Source organism: Larimichthys crocea, chromosome XV, assembly GCF_000972845.2.
Source record: "Larimichthys crocea isolate SSNF chromosome XV, L_crocea_2.0, whole genome shotgun sequence".
Lineage (NCBI taxonomy): Eukaryota > Metazoa > Chordata > Actinopteri > Sciaenidae > Larimichthys > Larimichthys crocea.
The window spans coordinates 22,470,515-22,489,098 of NC_040025.1; the positions used below are offsets into that span (position 1 = coordinate 22,470,515).

Genomic DNA, 18,584 nt, shown 5'->3' on the forward strand with positions numbered 1-18,584 from the left:
AACCCTATTCTTAGTTTCTGTATTGTCTTAGTGTCTGTACAATCAATTTCTGTAGTATAAGAGCAGTATTCGCTTAAATATCAGCTCTAAAAGTAGATATTGACTGGACATAAATGCATTCTGAATAGGTCATTCACATTTATTCATTTAATTAAATATACTACATTCATATGAACTTTGCCACCCAAATTGTAAGTAAAACATAAACAGGATGAGTCATTTGCAAAGTGCGTTTTATTTTACGTTGCCTTGATTACATGCCTCTACATTCAAAAATAAGCCAGTATCATTTAGGATCCAACTGTAAAAGATGAAAAATTTTTCCCTTTCCTCTGAGGAAAAAAAAAAAATCTCATAGATAGTTAAGTTGGATATTCTGTACATACAGGAAAAACTCTGTAATGGGCTGACCTTTCCTGCAACAGTCTTTAGGTTGAACCAACTCATTTGTAAAAATACAAAAAGGAAGTTAATTATGTAGACATTAGCCTTCAGTCGTTTCCCGGGGGGAGCAGAAGTCTTCTTCTTGGATAGTGGATCATGGAGCCTGTGTTGACAGCCTTTTTATGCAGGAGACACAGAGCTGGAGGCAGAGGAGGCCTCGGTCTTGGCAGAAGATCCCTCCTCCTCCTCGAAGGGATTCTTGCCGCAGCAAAGGGTGGTCATCATGCAGTTACGGAACTGCTTGTTCATGCAGATGTAGATCGCGGGGTTGTAAACAGCGCCACCCTTAGCAAAGAAGGCCGGGAGGGTCATGAAGACTGGTCCGAATTCAGAGCCTTGATGTGTGAAGATATACCAAGCTGTACCGGCATAGGGGAACCACATAACTCCGAAGGCGATGACCATGATTACGACCATGCGGGAGACTTCCCTCTCAGCCCTCTGGGTGGTTTCAGACTCCTGCTGGGCAGCAGCAGCCTCCTTGACAGCACAGAGCAGACGGCCGTAGCAGAAGAATATAATAAACATTGGAAGTAGAAAGTGGCAGCAGAACATGTAGATGACAAAGGACTCATTGTTGAAGCCTTCTGCGCGTGTGTAGTAGTCGACTCCACATGAGCACTGCATGCCCTCAGGGATGTAGCGAGACCAGCCAACAAGAGGGGGCGCGGCACAAGCATTTGCCATTACCCAGGTGAGGGCCAAACCCATGATTGCGTGATTCTCTCCAAAGCGGAAGTTGGCGATGGGCTTGCAGACAACCACCCACCTTTCAACAGCCAGAACAACCAGTGACCAAAGCGAGATTTCACCACCAAGGGTAGCAAAGTATCCTTCCAGATTGCAGCCAAGGCGTCCTAGGACGAAGTAACCGTGCATAGAGGTGTACATTGTTGTGGTGAATCCTCCAAACACCATGAAGAGGTTAGCCACTGCAAGGTTCAGCAGGATGTAGTTTAGAGGGGTCCGGAGCTTCTTGTTTTCCAGTGTGGTGTAGAGAGTGAGGAAGTTGAGGGGAAATCCAAAGAGGATGAGCATGAACATGTAGGCACCCAGGCCAGCATAAGCTGCTGGGCTGACAAGGTAGTACTGAGGGTAGTCATAAGGACTCCGGACAACGCCGGTGGTATTAACCATAGGGACATAGAAGTATGGTCCCTCCGTGCCGTTCATGGTTGCGGTTTGCGGTTGCGATCAGCCCTTCGGTGGTGTTTCTTCTGGCTGGGAGATAGAGAGAGAGAGAGAGAGCGATGGAGAGGGACCTTGCTACAAATGGACCCAGGTCTGGCTTTTAAAGGCACACCTTGGATTATCACTTTCCAAATCCGTCAGCACAAAGTGATTTAGGCCACAGTTAATATCTAATCCAGCCACCACTGCAAACATAACTGACCACTCATCAAGATATTAAGGTTACACCTGCTCATGCCTATCAAGGAGCTATCTGATAACTGCTTATTTTAAAGCATGATTATAACACGGTACCTCAAATAGATAATTCATCTTCTCATGTAAACTTTATTCAAATTGAGTCTGTATTGTTTCTGTATAGTTTATGTGCACAGTTTACAGGTCTCTCCATATTTGTATGGCTTTCTTCCAGGTGCGTCCAACTCCTCAAACAAAAATGTTCAGGTGGAGGGCATGTAGCACCCTATAATGTAATAAGAAAATGTAATAACGCCTGAAAATGTAATAAAATTTGCACTTAACTCGATCGAAAATGTAATACCTTATTACATTATTAGGAATTTATTACATTTTTTAGGAGGATTTTTTTTCCCCCCCAAAACTGATTATGTAATACTTGACAGATAATGTAATATATATTATGTTCATTTTCAGACCAGAGTTATACATTTTGTGTTTTGAGAATCTAATAATGTTATATACACCGGATTTGATAAAAAAGATTTTTAAAATAATTAATTCAGACTAAATATATTTTTTTATGGAAAAGCAATACTTTTATTCACCCTCTAAACGCCCCATGGGTGTATTATTTAAAAAAAAATATAGCTTTTAATAAAGATTCTCCATATTCAAACTTCTAATTACATTATATATTACATTATGACCACATGTAACATGTGGTCAATAACAAAAATCTAGCCTGTAGCCTACGACTTTATTATCATATCCTACCAAACAATTTTCTGATAGACATCATAAACTATTTAAAGAGTAGCCAAGCCTTGGCTAAAGTATCAAGAAGTGAATATCAGTAAAATCTAGTCTAAAGCCTACCACTATCCTACCATTACCAAACTTTTTCTGGTATTGTACAGAAATCTGAAGGTATTGATGCTGAGACATTGCATACTCACTTACCAAGTAATCATATACAGAGAGCTTCATTGCTGCTGGACATATTTTCAGCTAGCTAGCCACCACTGAAAAAGACCCTGATCGTGTTCTCCCCTGCAGGCCCTCTAGTGGCCAGGATACTGACTACCGAAATTAGTTAACATATCAAAAGCATATTTTTTATAACGAAACTAGTGACTGTATAATGGAAAATCCGATATAAACATGTTACTGACATTACCAGCAGATAGCGTTGCAGAAATTATGTCATGTCTATAAAACAGGATTTAAATCTTTAATTTTAGAAACCACACACAACTTCAGAAACCCTGTATAAACCCCAAAAGGAGTCATCAAGTTTAGTCATTTTGATGCTGACATTTTTATTTAATATTTATTTATACAAGTAAATCTCAAAATATACTATATAATATAATATAATACTATAAGTATGACAGTATGTGTAGTCAATGTGACATTGAAAGTGATATAATCATTTATGAGTAGACATGTAGGCCTATGTTTTTTTTGTTGGTTTGTGGTTGTTTTCATGAGGTAGTGATTTCTGGTCTCCCAAGGAGGTAAGTCCATCACCAACCTTAGTGAAGTTATTACATTATTGGGGTTTATTACATTTTTGGTCGAGTTAAGTGCAAATCATTACATTTTCAGGCGTTATTACCTTTTCGGGAAATTATTTCATTATAGGGTGCTACAGGGCACTATAACTGCTAATTTGCTTATCCATAGATGCAAATTCAAGCATTAGGCTAGTGTCAATCTGTCTTAGCCTGCCCCCTGACCCAAATAGAGCTAAGAAGGTAAAAGTGATTAATTGAAATAAATAAATAAATAAATAAGTGTGTGTGTGTGTGTGTGTGTGTGTGTGTGTGTGTCACTCAAGAAGTACAAGAACCCAAAATTACTCATACACTTGATTGAGTTTACCCTTCTAATTAGCAATATGCCAGTCACACATTACTCGTAGTAGGCCTAGTAGACCGACAACTACAATAATTATTTTCATTACTAATGAATCTGCCTATACTTGATTAATTAATTAATCAATTAGTTTTTGTACAAAATGTTAGAGAAAAAAATGCAGAGTGTTGTCTCAAACTGCTGTTGCTTGTTTTGTCCTAACAACAGAACCAAAGATAATTAAATTTGCTGTCTTATTACAAAGAAAAGCATCAAATCTTCCAACCACTAACAAATGTAGTGGCATTTAGCCACAATCTTATTATTTCATCATTCTTAATACATCTTTTGAAAATAAATAAAGTAGAAAATACCCTAATTCTTCAATGATTATTTCTAACTATGCTGAAATGTAGAATTGAGGAAAAAAGTACAAGTCATACCACACAGCCACTGCTGTGATACATGCCTTGTTAAACCACATAACTACTTCACAGACATTAAGACTTTCTTTCACTGGAGTGCCCTGCCTAAGATAGCAGCAGAAGATAACTTGTTTGTAAAAAAAAGTCTATATCACTGTCTCTTGTATTTATGTGTGGTAAGTGGGTATTTCTCTGTACTTTATTGAATGTAGAACAGAGGCAGTGGTGTTGCTGAGTGGTGGACCGTCTTAGCTGAGGGTAAAGAGCTCAGCACTTTCCTAATGGGTGTTGTATTAAAGAGATTTGGGGCTTATGGATGTCTTACTCTCACAGGTCTCTAATGGACTTAATGTCGCAGAGGGTCACTCTCACTCAATAGGATGTTGCTGGGTTTAGATGCGATACCTCATTTTTTTCTCTCTCTCTCTCTCTCTCTCTCTCTCTCTCTCTTTCATTTTTTTATATTAAAACATTTGTTTATGAATGTGTAACATAAATTGTATGAACTTTGACAAATTGAATTAGTGAATTAGTCACATTTGCATGTATGCAACTAGGCCTTCATGGGAGCCCATAAGGTGTCACTAGTTTTTAATGAATATTTAGTCATATTTTAATTAACCTGTATGCATAAAATAATTTCCCCCTGGGATTATTAAAGTATTTCTGATTCTGATTCTGATAAATGCTTTGTAGATTTGCTAGGATGTTTTTATTTGACAGAACATTACAGGAAACATTTGACAATGTTGTTATGGGTGAATGTTTTGGAATTTTCCTCCATGTTGAAAAGGATAATAGATAAATAATAATAAAGTGTGAAACAGTCATTGCTATGTTTTTGGTGTCTTGTTTATTATTGAAAAATGTTTTTCTAAAGTAATTAGCAGGCTGCATTGTGGAGAACAAAAAACTACACAACTGTTAATTATTTTCTTGGTTACTCATGTAGCCTAAAGTAAGCACCAGTGGATGTGAAGTTTCTTCAAACCATTAAAAAGCACTAGAGATACAAGGTTAAATAAATGATCAATAAAAACAACTGAAAATATGAAAGACCTTTGCTGATAAAACCTCTTGAACAGGATTTTTACAGGGATAAAACATAAATTCAGTGTTTCCAATTAATTACCTGTAGGGGATAGATTTCATAATAAAGTAAGAGATCCGATGTTGCGTTTTACACTTTTGTTTCTGCAAAGCATCTCAGTCTGTCCCTAGAGGGTCCGAGGTCCACCCACCACAGTCTCACAAATTCCTCACGCACTGAAATTCTTTCCTTTCGATAATAAAAGCATACATCATGCCAATAGAGCAGTCAATATATAAAAATATTTTTATTCTGTTGTGTGATACCGAAAAACTGTGGCATAGTAACTTGAAATGGTCCAGGAAAATAACAGAAATGTTTTCGTTTTTAATAAACTATGCTCTCTAGTGGATAGTAAATGACACTGACTGTGTGTAACCAATTTACAGAAGCAGAAGCTTGTTTTTTGTTTGTTTATTTTTTGTTTTTAATTAATGGGCTGTATCGATTAAATAAAATAAATGACATCTATGAGATGTTTAAGCTACTAAGAAAGAGAACTAGCAGAGGAGAAATATGACTGTACTGAAACAGTTTCATGATGCATGTTTTAAAAACTAGGCATGAGTTCCGGTAAAAAGTGAAAGACAGGTGACTAGTATTATTTTCAGGTCATGGTTGGCCACTTTACTAAAAGATGAATGTGAGCTAAATGAAATATCCTCAAGTACCACTTGGGGATGTTGTGACTGGTGTTTTTAACTTGTTTTAAATATTTTGTAGACTTGTTGAACCCCTAGTCTAACACCAGATATGTAAAAACCCAAAGCAGTACAAAACAGCATTGGCCTAGATTTGTTTTGTTTGATTTTAGATATAAACAAAGGCTGGTTTTAAGTATATAAATAAATGATAAAATGAGACATACTAGTGTTAAAGGATAATACATCACTATTGTGGGATATATGTAACTCAAGTTAAACTAAGGCTATTAAACTATACAAAAGTGAGTTAAAGACAAAACCAAGCTGGAGCTGGTAGGTGAGACCTGAGAATTACAATGTCTACTCCAGATATGCATCAACATGTTGTAAAGGATTTACAGATCCAGGAGGAGATCAGCAGAGACCTTCTGTTGAGCTGTTAAGTCTCCTACTCTGTTGTGGCAGATCTGCAAGTGTTTTGCTGCCCTCCTCAGGAAGCTAAAATAAGCACACATAGTCTGTGTCTGTCATATTATATTGATCCATTGCATCTTTAAAAAAGCTGTAGTTTTCATATTAAGATTTTATATTTTTAAAAAGATATAATATAGGACCCAAAACCGAAAAGCAGCATCTAGTTGGGGCCACTCATCATGAGTTGTTAGCAGTTCCACCACAAAATGATTTCTCCTCTAAACTTCTCAGATGGTTTCATTTAGTTTCATTTAAATAACTCTTACACTTAAAAGACAAATACAAATTTGTGCAGGTGATGTCCTTATCGTCCATATGCAAACATCCAGCTACAACAGTAAAATGAAACTTACACGTTGATGTATCAGTATTAACGATCTAATAAGTTTTCATATACAAAACCATGTCTGTCACAGGAGGATTTTTATGTTTGCCTTTAATACTTTCAGCACATTTAGCTGATAATACTTCTCTTTCAGTAAGAGTTTGAGGGGCACAACTTCCTCTATCATCAGAGAAGTTGATCATATTTTATCTGATACTTTTAATTGTCTTTCTAGATTAACCAGGATCCAATGCGATATTTGTGTTGCACTTGTTGTACTCTTTTGTTTCAAGTAAATGTAATGAACCAGCTACATGAGCCACCATAATGTCACAAAGATGATGTTTCGTCTGAGACTCCTGTACAAAGGCTGGCTGGTTGATTTCCACTGAAAATGGACAGTACTGTAGTGCCTAAACCTTGAGTTTACTGTAGATGCCTCTGACAAGGCCCTCTCTAATGAATAATACACCAAGATTCAGCCTTACCCTTATGAATAGTGCATGACTTTCTCTCCAAAAGAGAAACACGTATAAGCACAGTAGATGTACTGTTACTGCCTTGAGGTGTGCTAATGTGTAAAGTAGACATGGTCTGGAGGAAGCACTGTTTAAAATCGTATCAAAACTATGTGAGAACAGTCCTGACAACAGATTTTATAGCAAAACACGGGTTACCATATTGTTACTAAACTTTCTCTTCCTCTTGTGTATTATTTTCTCTTCAATCTGAGAGCCATCATTCAGTCCATCACCAGTTCTGGGGTTGTCAATCCTAGCTACATTTAGAAATATCACTTACTTCAAAGCAACCTTTTTATATCACATGTATTCAACGAATAAAACTTTGACTATGTTCAAAAAGACGCAGCTTCACGGTCTGACTTTTTGCGTATGAAGATGACTGTGGTTTTTGGAGGACAAATGTGTGGGCAGAGTGTGATGCTCTCTCACTCTGCCCACAGGAACTCTCTTGCTGAGTGACCGGTAGAGAGGAGGGAACACTGTGACCAGGACATGGCACTTTCCACACCACCAGCTCCCACATAGATTTCACACTGAGAGTTATAAATCATCAGGCCCGTAACAGCAAAAATAACATCAGCTGGTGTCATAGATGTCAAGATTCATTTTGTAGTTACATTGTCCAAACAATAAAAACTCACCGCTTAAAATAATCTTTGATGCCCTTTGTTTATGGATTGCAACTAAAGATCATTTTCATTACTGAATTATCAGTTGGAGAGCAGCAACAATCAGTTCAATTATCGATTAGTCGATTGAAAGAAACTAAATCAAATCAATTTTATTTGTATAGCCCAAAGTCACAAAGTACATTTGCCTCAGAGGGCTTTACAATCTGTACAGGAAGTGACACCCTCTGTCCTTAGACCCTCTAGACTACTTTTATCATGGATTTATGGTTTTAGTATTTTTCAAAGAAAACATTCCCACAAGCTGACACAAAAATGTGTCTATGATTCTCTATGGGTGGGATGAAATAGCAAAAATAGGACATACAATATGCTTAAAAAGCAGACAATAACAAACAGCTAAATAAACATATAGGTGTGTCGCATACAAAGCCATTTATATTGTTGCTGTCAACAATTTGGTTGATCTAAGCAGGTGTGTGTCCGAGGGGGTTCACTTGCCGCCAGGGCCATGTGTGATTGATAGTGACAGCGACATAGAGTTCCCACGATTCTTAAAGAACGGAACGGATTAATGATGAATAACCGTTTGTCAAATTAATGATTGATTACTTGTTTGAGAGCCAAGTAATCGGTAATTGTGGTCTGTTCAGCATTAATTTGCTTCTTGTTGTCGTCTTGCTTGTTGCTTAGGTATAATCACACACAAACTTCCCATTAAAAACAAACAGTCCACTGGATACAGCAGACAATTAATATTATATCTTGCCAACAGTAGACTGTTCTTTCCCTGTACACAGGACTGTAAATCAATCAAAGCTTCATGTAGAAAGGCAGTTGACTGATAATCTCTGGTGCCACACAGGCTTTCAGGATGTTTACCAGCAGTGGGAGCTGTTATGCTTCGGTATACTGCTTGACATGCATAATCGTTCATATTCTGCATTACTGTTGACTCTACAGCAATCAGCTGAAGAAATATTTGCATCTTATTGCTGAATTAGCAGCACCGTCTCAGGACGGCAGAATTTAACACTGTCAAGCCACCTCTTTTTAATGGATTTATTTATCGTAACGGCAGCGTTTCTCTCTAATCCTGGTGCATTGCAACTGATGTATGTCTGTGTTTCTTTAACTTAACTGATGTCTTTTACACCATCACTGCTATTATTATGCGGGAGGGGGATGTGTCAGCACTCTCAGCAGGCAGTAATGTATGTCAGATGGACCTCTCAGATCCTCCCTTCTTATCAAAGACTGCTGTTTGTCAGGAATAGCATCCGGGGCCCACTCAGTCACCTTAAGAGAGCAGAAGATTAGGTCAGAGGTGTTGTTAACTGCTTTATTCACTGGAGATCTGCAGGAAATCAAATCACACCACATCAACGCTCTCATCTGAAATGAGGGGAGAGACTGGTGTGTCAGGCTCTGCTTGGACCTATTTTACCTATTTTCATTTATGTACTGATCACTGGTGTGCAATCAAATGTACAGCAGCTGAAACCTGCATGTGACAGATCTCTTCAAAGAGAGAACGAGTACATAACTACCACTACTGCTTACAGTGTTTCTCTCTGGTCAGTCAGAAGTGTTAACAGCAAGCAGTAAGCCTGTTCTTTCTCTGTTTCACTATCCTCCGATTAGCCTTGATTTGGCCTCTCTTCCTTTCTGTCTGTTTATGGTAGTCTTTCAAGCTCACACACACACATATAACATTCTGTCTGTGGTGACGTTTCTGTGACTCCATCTTACCGCCCATTGTTCATGTTTGACAACTGCAAAGAAATTAGCAGTCTTTGGCATGATTCATCATCTTTCAATCGACTGGTTGCTAAGGTGATGAATTCACGGTGTATGTGCAGAGTGCTGAAATCCTGTAGAGTGTGTGGAGAGCAGTGTTCTCACTTTGACACACACACACACACACACACAGACACACACACACACACACTGACTAGGTTGTGATTTCAGTGGGACTTAAAACGTTGGGGTTCTTTCCTCTCCTGGTTGATGTAAGAGGGTTCAGAGGAAAAGAAGCCCCAGATGCTGGTGGTTAAACCTCTCACTGTGCGCACAAATGTCACTCTCATCAGCAAACACTTCCAGACACACACACTCACACAGACACACACACACACACACACAGACACACACACATTCAAACACGACACCTCCCACGCTCTCATCTGCACACGATCACACAACAACCGCTTCAAAGCCACACATATTCATCAGCCCTCTCTAAAGTCCTTTTTATCATATCTCATCACTCACATGCTCAACAGCCACACAGATTTTGGGGGTTGTAAACTAGAGCATGGCAGGTAGCAAGATAAACACCTGGGTCAGGCTTGATACCAGCAAGTTGGCTTTTGTCATACAGTTAGACCTGTATGGATAGCTTTTCTGCCTCGCCTTCGGTGTACAGTTGAGGGGCCACTTTGTTGATTTCCAACCTGAATCTTGTGTGATGTGGTGCACACAATGTAGCCGAAATGAACTTAAATCCAATATGCCTGATTGCTGAACTACAGATGTGCCAAAATCTGCCAAGCTGGACTAAAACCCATCCAAAGCTACTAACAGGAGCTGACTCTCAGTCCAAATCATTTTTCACAAGTCTACACCCCCAAAACCTCAGCAACACATAACTAAAACAAGGTTTTTGACAAGGGTCCCTTTAGAGCTGAACGATTAGTAGATGAATCCGTTGATTGAACATTTTTCAGAAACTATTTTGATAATTGATTTGATGATTGTTTGATTGAAAATGCCAACCATTTTGTGGCTTCTCCAAAAATAATGTGAACTGAATATCTTTCGACATTTGAACGTCACCATGGCCTTGATAATGGATCAATGTCGCACTGTATATTCCCTATATATTATTTTTGGAAATGTACTGAGATTTGATTTAGATATGTACTGAGCATAACATTTAGCTGTAATGGTGTGTAAATTACCTAAAACAGACCTTTATACAATAGAACTTCCCTGTTACTTGTTACTCTGCTGACATACACATCTATATATCTGTATCTATATGCCTGTAATACGAAAATATGAGACAATATATTGGTCTAGCCCTACAGGAAACCTTAAAATTAACATTTTCAATTTGGTTTGCCATGATAAAAACACTGCACAAAGCACAGAGTTATCTGGCAGAAACTACAGATTGTATGTTCACTTGTGTATTTACAAAAACACATTCAAGACTGCCACAACATCTCCAGTCCTGACAGTAGTACTGATTTTTAACGAAGCATCTTCCTTAACCATATCATCGTTTTACTATAATTAGAGTCTAATATTACAACAGATGCATCTACCACTGCCATCAGCGACTGGCATCGCACTGCTTCCAAATGCAAGACACACAACAACAACAGTTGGACGTGTTATTATTTAACTCTTTCTCTGCATGCATAATGTCTCTTCCTTGACATGTACTGTTTCGACAGGATCAGAGTTGAGACACAATAAGCCACAGAAAGTGCTGTCCCATGTGAAAACCATTAGTTTCACGTGCAGCCATTGAGAAACTGTATTTACTTCTAAATTCGTGTATTGTAGCTATTAAGTGACTTCCTGGTAGCACAGGGTTGGACCAGCCTTTTTTCTTACACTGTTCTTTCATGCCGTAGTCTCGACAAGAGAAAAGCAGCTTAAAGTATGGCGACGTTGTTTTGTGTTTCATTTCTAGTCATCACAGGTCAAAGGAAACAGGGGTTTTGTCAAGTGAGGGACATGAATAAGAGACTGTTTGAAGCTGGCGTATGCTCATCTGCATAGATGCATTATTAATTCCATGTGTTTGGTTCCTTCATGAACAGAGCAGTAATCCATTATGCCACTGCACTTATCATCTACAAGATGATCTTCAATTCAAAACAAAATTCTTATTCATGCGTGACTGTTAGACCAACTCACTACTCCAATTTTCCACCACAGATTAGTTTTGGTGAACCAGCATGCTTGTAAGTTTTGCAGACATTAATCATCGGGCTCATAATGTGGCGGAAGTGGGCGAAGATGAAAACGTTTAACCAGGATATGCATCAGTGGAGCTGCCGCCCTAAATTTGTCAAATTGGTCTGCAATTTAGAGGAAGTGAAGGGAAGATAGAGTTTCAAACATGTCAGAGAATTAACACAATTTCCAATTAAGGCTTTCATTTCCTTAATGAGAGGGAGGGACAAGTGCAGATTCAGAGACAGATCAGCAGATGATGGATTGGGCTCCTCAGGGGTGTGACTAGGAATAAGCTACAAAGGCTTTACACCCCATCTGCTTGGCAACCTCATTTGACTCCTCTAGAAACGATATGCCGTTACATTAACTTGACTTGTGAATAAAATATTTTAAAGAAGTATTTTTCCTGTAGGTATGCATGAAAATTAAAAGTGTTTCACTGTTCTCCGAGCTAACACTAGAAATGATCAATCCCTCTTTCTGCGTCAAGAGGACTCTGTTTTGCTAACTTACTGTTATGAAACACTCCAGCATTTCTCTCAAGGCTACAAAGTCTGACAGCGTTAATTGAGGAGTTTCAGCTACAGTCTGAAAGTTGATTGAAGTCTGCTAGTTAGCCAAAGTTCCCTACAGACACAGCAGGGCCACAAAGCCTCAGGTCTGCTCATTGAATTACATGGGAGGAGGGAGGGGGTCTGATAATTGGCGTAGGAACTGACCTGCTGGAAAATTGACTGTGACTAAGTGAGAATCACGTGAGTTTGTCTGCATGACCAGCTAATATAGGTGCAGAAAGGGATCAATGCAAAAAGATCAAACTCACACATAAAAGGGTCCACATAGTTACTTTTAAGCAGCAGGGCGAAAAATTTGGCTGCGGGGGCTGTGCTTAGCGGCTGAACTTCGAATTGAATGCTAATATCAGCATGCTAACAATGCTGATATTAAGAATGTGTGATGGCAACCATGCTGACCGCCTTAGTTTAGCATGTTAGCAAGTGCAGCTGGGGCTGATGGGAATAACATTTGTTTTACAGGTACTTGGTCATAAAACAAAGACATTGTGACCCCATGGCGACACTAGATAAAAAGTCATTCCTTGAGCCTTTCCTTTCCCAGTTTACCTTTTTGGTAAGTTGCTTTGGATGAAAGCGTCAGCTGAATGAGTGAATGTAATGTAATGTAAACCTGTGCTGCGAGCATGGACAGATAGGTAATGGTAGTTCAGAAGGTCTAAAGTCTAAAGGCATGCACACTGTTAGTAGTTTACTTTAATCACAAGTCACGTTCAAGCTAAGACATTTGTTGACAGGAAATCAATCAGGTAATTTTAAAATTGATTAACAGGTTAAGTAGTAAAATAAAAAGCCTAAAATGTAAGGACTGGGTGTGTTTCTTTGTGTTATTGTTGGCTAGAAAAATGTATAAATGGCACCTTAAATGGGTATTTTTCTGACATTTCATTAAAATCAATAACGCATATACTTAGACAGTCATTTTATAGACCAAACAAATGTCATATTAATAAAAATAAATATACAGAGTAATTAATAATAATAATAATAATAATAATAATGACTGTGTGATACAGTCCTAGTGCAATCAAGGCAATGCAGCAGTCAGACTGTAATCTGGCAGGCTCACACTCATACTCTGCTGGTCTTCACTGCTGCTGTGTGCTAAAGCTGCGTGCTTCTACCTGCTACATGCAGCTGCTGTTGGTGGTTACACCTCCTCCACCCCACCCTCCTGCCCCATGTTTTGGTTTCTTATTAATCATACATTCACTGGCATTTCTTGCCTTGTGCATTATGTATATCTCATCTCAGTGATAGATGTCTGCTCAGTCCCATTCTGTTACCCTCTGCATTCTCTGCTGCTTGTATGCTTGAGAGGAGCATCTCTTTTCCACCCATCAAATACAAATATAAAGCCATTTGTAGCTATAAATGGTCCAGTCTCCTTTGAGGCGAGTGTTCCTGAATTATTTAACCCTACTGCACGTCGACAGTGGTCACAGTCAAGAATAAAAATCAAACGTCAGAATAACCATATAGCATTTTAGTTAACCGTAAAGGTCCAGTGTGTAAGATTTAGAGGACTCTATTTACTAGAATATGAAAGAAATGGAATATAAAATTATTACCTTAGAATGAACCTTTAATATCTACATATGCCATGGGTCCTCTTCTACAGAGTCCACCATGAATTGCCCAGAAAGGACAAACACTGGCTCTAGATAGTGCCTTTCATATTTTCCACTTGTTCACAGCCACCATAGCTTCACTTTCACACGCGAAAGGAGAGGATGAGGAGAGGGATAGCAATTAGCTACACTGCTAGATAAAAAATGCTACACGTGTGGACCTCTAACCGATCAGCATGTTGTTGAAAAGAGGTGTTAATCCTGCATTAGCCACAAGGCAGATTGTCATTTCCAACCGTTTTCACCAGAAAATGAGCGTAAATAATGTTTTACACATGTGTGTGTGCTATCACTTCTAACATGGACAGACGTTTTCATTTTTAACTTCACTCTCTCCTTGCCTGCCTTCGAAATGGACAAATGTGCATTACAGAACGCCTAATGAGTTTACGTGTGGTGGCTGATCAAAGCTGGATCAGATGAATATTTATTGTTCATGTGTGTGTGTGTGTCTGTCTGCGTCTTTTTGTTTGTGCATGTGTTTGAATGAAAAGACTCTCTGGTCATAAATGAAAGCTGCGCAGCATCTTGTGATGTGTGTCATGATTATGTACGGCTGCTGTTGAAAGGTTTAAGCCTGCTATTTTAAACACAACGCATAAAATAAAGCACTGCACACATGCATGCTCTTATCTTTGTCATTACCTCACATGTAAAACACACACAATTGTGCCACTTCTGTCTCATCATATTTGCTTACTTACTGACACAACCCATATTAGATAATACCTCTTAAATTATGTTGCCAAAAATATGATAGGCCCATCAGTAATCCCTGAAAGGCTTGGAACAGAACTGAGTAACCCAAATGCTAACATGATCATCCAGTACTTAGTTGCGTAAGTGTTGGTGCTCGCGTACACACAGTGGTTAGATACTGTTGTCCGTCACCCTTGTTTTCTTGAATCTTGTGATTCTGCTGCTGCACAGTATAATCTCTATATTTTCAAAGCTGTTTGTTGCTCGTCTGGGAAGCTGCTGGTATCCCTAAAGCTCTGTGCTCATCCAGGAGACAGCTCCTCACTGTCTGGTAAAGTGACAGTGTCTTACAGATCATGGCCAAACAGTGTGCTCATGTCTGCTGAGCTCAGAGTCTTACCAAGTACCAGTCTGCCCAGTTTAATATTCCAGACACCCGCCATATGAGCTCTTTCCACTAACACAGCCTTGATTCATGCCTTGCTCTGGCCTTATCCAGGCTTTTAACGCAACACACCAACAGTCAGTGTGTGTGTGTGTGTGTGTGTGTGTGCCATGTTCAATGTTTTAAAGAAGTCTCACTGTTTGTTTTGTTCCACCAAATATGAAACAACAACTGATTTCAACTGGATCATGTGGCTCAAAAGTGTTTGGCAGAGGAACACAGCAAAGGCACTGTGATAAATCATGACATGAAACAGAGCACAGCGCCTCCTGTGTTCCTTCATCTATTTTTTTTTCATACCAATTAACACACTGCCTATCACATCCATCTGCTATAGTTCATTTGATTCTGTGTGTACATTTCAAAAACAGCAGGAAAAATTCAACCAAAAAGCTGCTAGTTGGTCTTGTAACACAGCCTTATTTTAGCACAAATGCAAATCTCAGCAATAAAAGCAACTGTACGAGTACGGTAACTCCCTTCTGCTAATTGTTTATGCTTCTTGTTACTGTACGATTGGAAAGGTCTCTGGAGCGAGCATGTTTTAGAAATCTATCTAAAATGATTTATCTCCAGTTAAGCCATTCCCTGTTGTAGCAGCCGCATGGGCACCATCAGTGATACTACAGTCCTTTGATGTCAACTAGCACAAAATAAAACATTTATTCAGCTACATTAATATGGGTTTTCCGCCTTCTTAAAGGATGCAAAGACATGCTGATATGCATGACAGAGAACGTTTCAGACTAAGCATGAGTCACGTTGGTTAATCTGTAGCTGCTCACAGCAAATTTGACACTCTGGTTACAAAATGTTTTTTTTTCTTTAATTAGTATATTTTAAACAAGAAGTACTGAACTTTCTACTAACTGCAACGCTAACAAAAATATAACAAATTAACCTCAAACAACAATGTTATGCTGAGAATGAGTCTGTGAGCAAACCTAAGGTCCTTCATCCAATCTCAATGTTAAGCCTGACACTTCCTTTCATATTGATACGTCTATATGCAACAGACTATTATTAGGTGGTGTGCACTATAGATCAATTTCCCCATTATTATATATTACCATAAAAGCTGTTTTAGATCAAATAATTTCAAATCCTATTGGCTATCACCGGTTGATGATTTAGCCTGCAGGGGTAATGAACAATGTTTCTAGGATTTCAGCTGGCAGATATACAGTCATTTAAATAAAGCATATCCAGGCTAAGCCTTCCTCTGCTTCCCCTGTTTAACTTGATATGTGAAAGACACTTTTCTCCTAATTTCAGATATCTGCATATAACTTACAAAAAATACTAATAATATAAAGTTAAATGACATGGAATGTCGCAAGCCGAAAACAGAACACTTCCAGTGCCAACATCTTGATCTTGGATCACCTAAAAAGTCAATATACTTAATTCATGAAATTTTATTTGAAATCAGGCAACCTCAACTACAATGACCCAATACAAGCAGATATTAAAAGGCAGATTGACCTATAGATCTATGATGTTGACTTTTTATCATCACATGGTACATAACAGCCGTATACAATAGCACAATGCAATTTAAACACAAAAGCTGTGACCAACAAAAAAAACCCATAGGCCAAGGTCAGCGTGGCAGATGCGGCATGCAGAAGATAATAACATCAACAACAATCAACAGCAAAACCGTCTCTTCAGAAAGAGGGTTTAGGGAAAACTCTGACGAAGGAAACTTTCGTTTTTCAGCTCAAGAAAGAGGGGTGACTTTAACTACAAGACAGTTACCATGGTAACTGACTCTGTTAACCTAAACTGTTGATTGGTAAGAAACCCTGGGTTTCTCCCGGTCTCCCCTCCCACTTATGGAGCCAGACGCACTCTTTTATTTCCCCTTTGATTCAAACTGTACCAAAGCACGTATCAAAGTGCATTAATTAGCAGCAGTTTTGTGGCTAAAGTTACCGCTTTTATGTGCTGTCAGTCATTACTCTGAATGTCGTCTTTTGCTCACACATTCAAGTATTACACATCAAGAATTAAAAACCTCTGCATGTCTTTCTTTTTTTTATATAACACTGTGACACTTAAGAGTCAGCTGTCGGTTTGTTAGAGCGGTTCCACTAAAATATTTATTGTGTTATCTCAGTTGAAACCAATGACAGTAAATATGGATTATTATGTGTTATTTACATCATTGGTTTGAACTGTAAAAATTGGTATGAAGCTTTAGACCCGTAGGATCAATTCTATCTTTATCACTCATGATGCAATGTCACACTGCTCGAAGTTTTGAAGGTGAGGCTTTTGAAACAGGCTACATATAGTCTGAATATGTTTTAACAGCATTTCAATGAATTTACTACATTTGCTGAAGTACCTGATATAAAGCCACTGAATCCAAAATAGATCCAAATAGATATCTAAAAATGTAACAAAAAAATAAATAAATCTGCTGTATTTTAACCCCAAATCAGAAAACACAATATTACAGGATCAGACATATTCTTTAAATCTTAAACTACATTTTTCATCTTCAGTTTCTGGCCCCTGTGTTTTGCACCCCTCAGATTAAAGCTGAACAAATCTTTTAAAAGTAAAATGTAGCTTACAGCCTAATACACATATCTGGTAAATAATTAATAAATGGACTGCACTGGATAAAACTTTTTTATGTTAACCCATTTTTTTTTTATGTGCTCTAACTCAGGCTTTTTTTTTTAAGATAAATGTGCACAGTCTGCATACGCATGCATTAATATCTCCAGGTCCACTTAATTAAAATAGAGACTCTGCATCTGTTGCCTCCATTGATAATGATGATTTTGCTTTCAGGCCCCAGAGAGCATCACTAAAACAGGCACTAATGCATAGACAACAGAAAGTAACGTTAGGTTGTCCTCATGTAAACACAGTTTTAACATTGATGATTTATCAGATTTTCTCTAACTCACTGACTTGATGGACCTGAGAAACTTTTATTTTGGTGGGGCGCCCTTTGAGATGAGCAAGCTAATTCACTTCCGGCTACCATCTTGGTTTTGGATTAAAATAAGTTGTACGTCAACTTTGGGAAACACGTTAAAAAATCTGATTTACTGATATATTTTTATCCCAGCTTAATAAAGGATTTCTTAACCGATCTGTAAATGTCTTCAAAACAGCAGTAAGTGTTGTTTAACAACAAACACATCATGTAACGTAAACTCACTGCGCGTTAGCATGGTAACGGGCCTCCTTCCTCTCCTCCTGCTCCTCTCTCGGCGATGACGATGCAGGAAAAAGTAATCCTCTTTCTCCAAGTTTGAGTTCTTCATGCCCCATATTTTGCCTTCTTACTTTTTTGACTACCAGATGTACAAATTGAATGCGTCTATTTAGAAAAAAAAAACCCTCTTCTTAGTTTTTTAGTTTTACTGCCCGCCACTGCTAAAACTACCGTTACGTTGTGGTAGCGTTTGATTTGAGCCACCTACGGTCCCCGCCGGGCGGCGCAACCTATA

The 18,584-nt window shown here is 38.5% G+C and overlaps 1 protein-coding gene across 2 annotated transcripts; it reads right to left on the reverse strand.

The window, feature by feature from the left end:
* Positions 1 to 216: 216 nt before the first annotated feature.
* LOC104927907 (rhodopsin) lies at positions 217 to 18,584 on the reverse strand. 2 transcript variants are annotated; one of them, XM_010742090.2, is made up of 2 exons: positions 18,293 to 18,578; positions 217 to 1,665 (listed from the first exon to the last, which is right to left on the reverse strand). In XM_010742090.2, the coding sequence occupies exon 2, from the start codon at positions 1,615 to 1,617 to the stop codon at positions 565 to 567; it is 1,053 nt and encodes a 350-aa protein (XP_010740392.1). In that variant the 5' UTR covers positions 1,618 to 1,665; positions 18,293 to 18,578; the 3' UTR covers positions 217 to 564. The 2 variants fall into 2 exon arrangements, 1 of the variants encoding a protein (XP_010740392.1); XR_003463862.1 differs by lacking the exon at positions 217 to 1,665 and adding an exon at positions 8,271 to 9,082 and having other exon boundaries at positions 18,293 to 18,584.

Coding starts and splice junctions, on each gene's coding strand:
- LOC104927907 (XM_010742090.2), bottom strand. CDS start 1,617: ATGAACGGCACGGAGGGACCATACTTCTATGTCCCTATGGTTAATACC.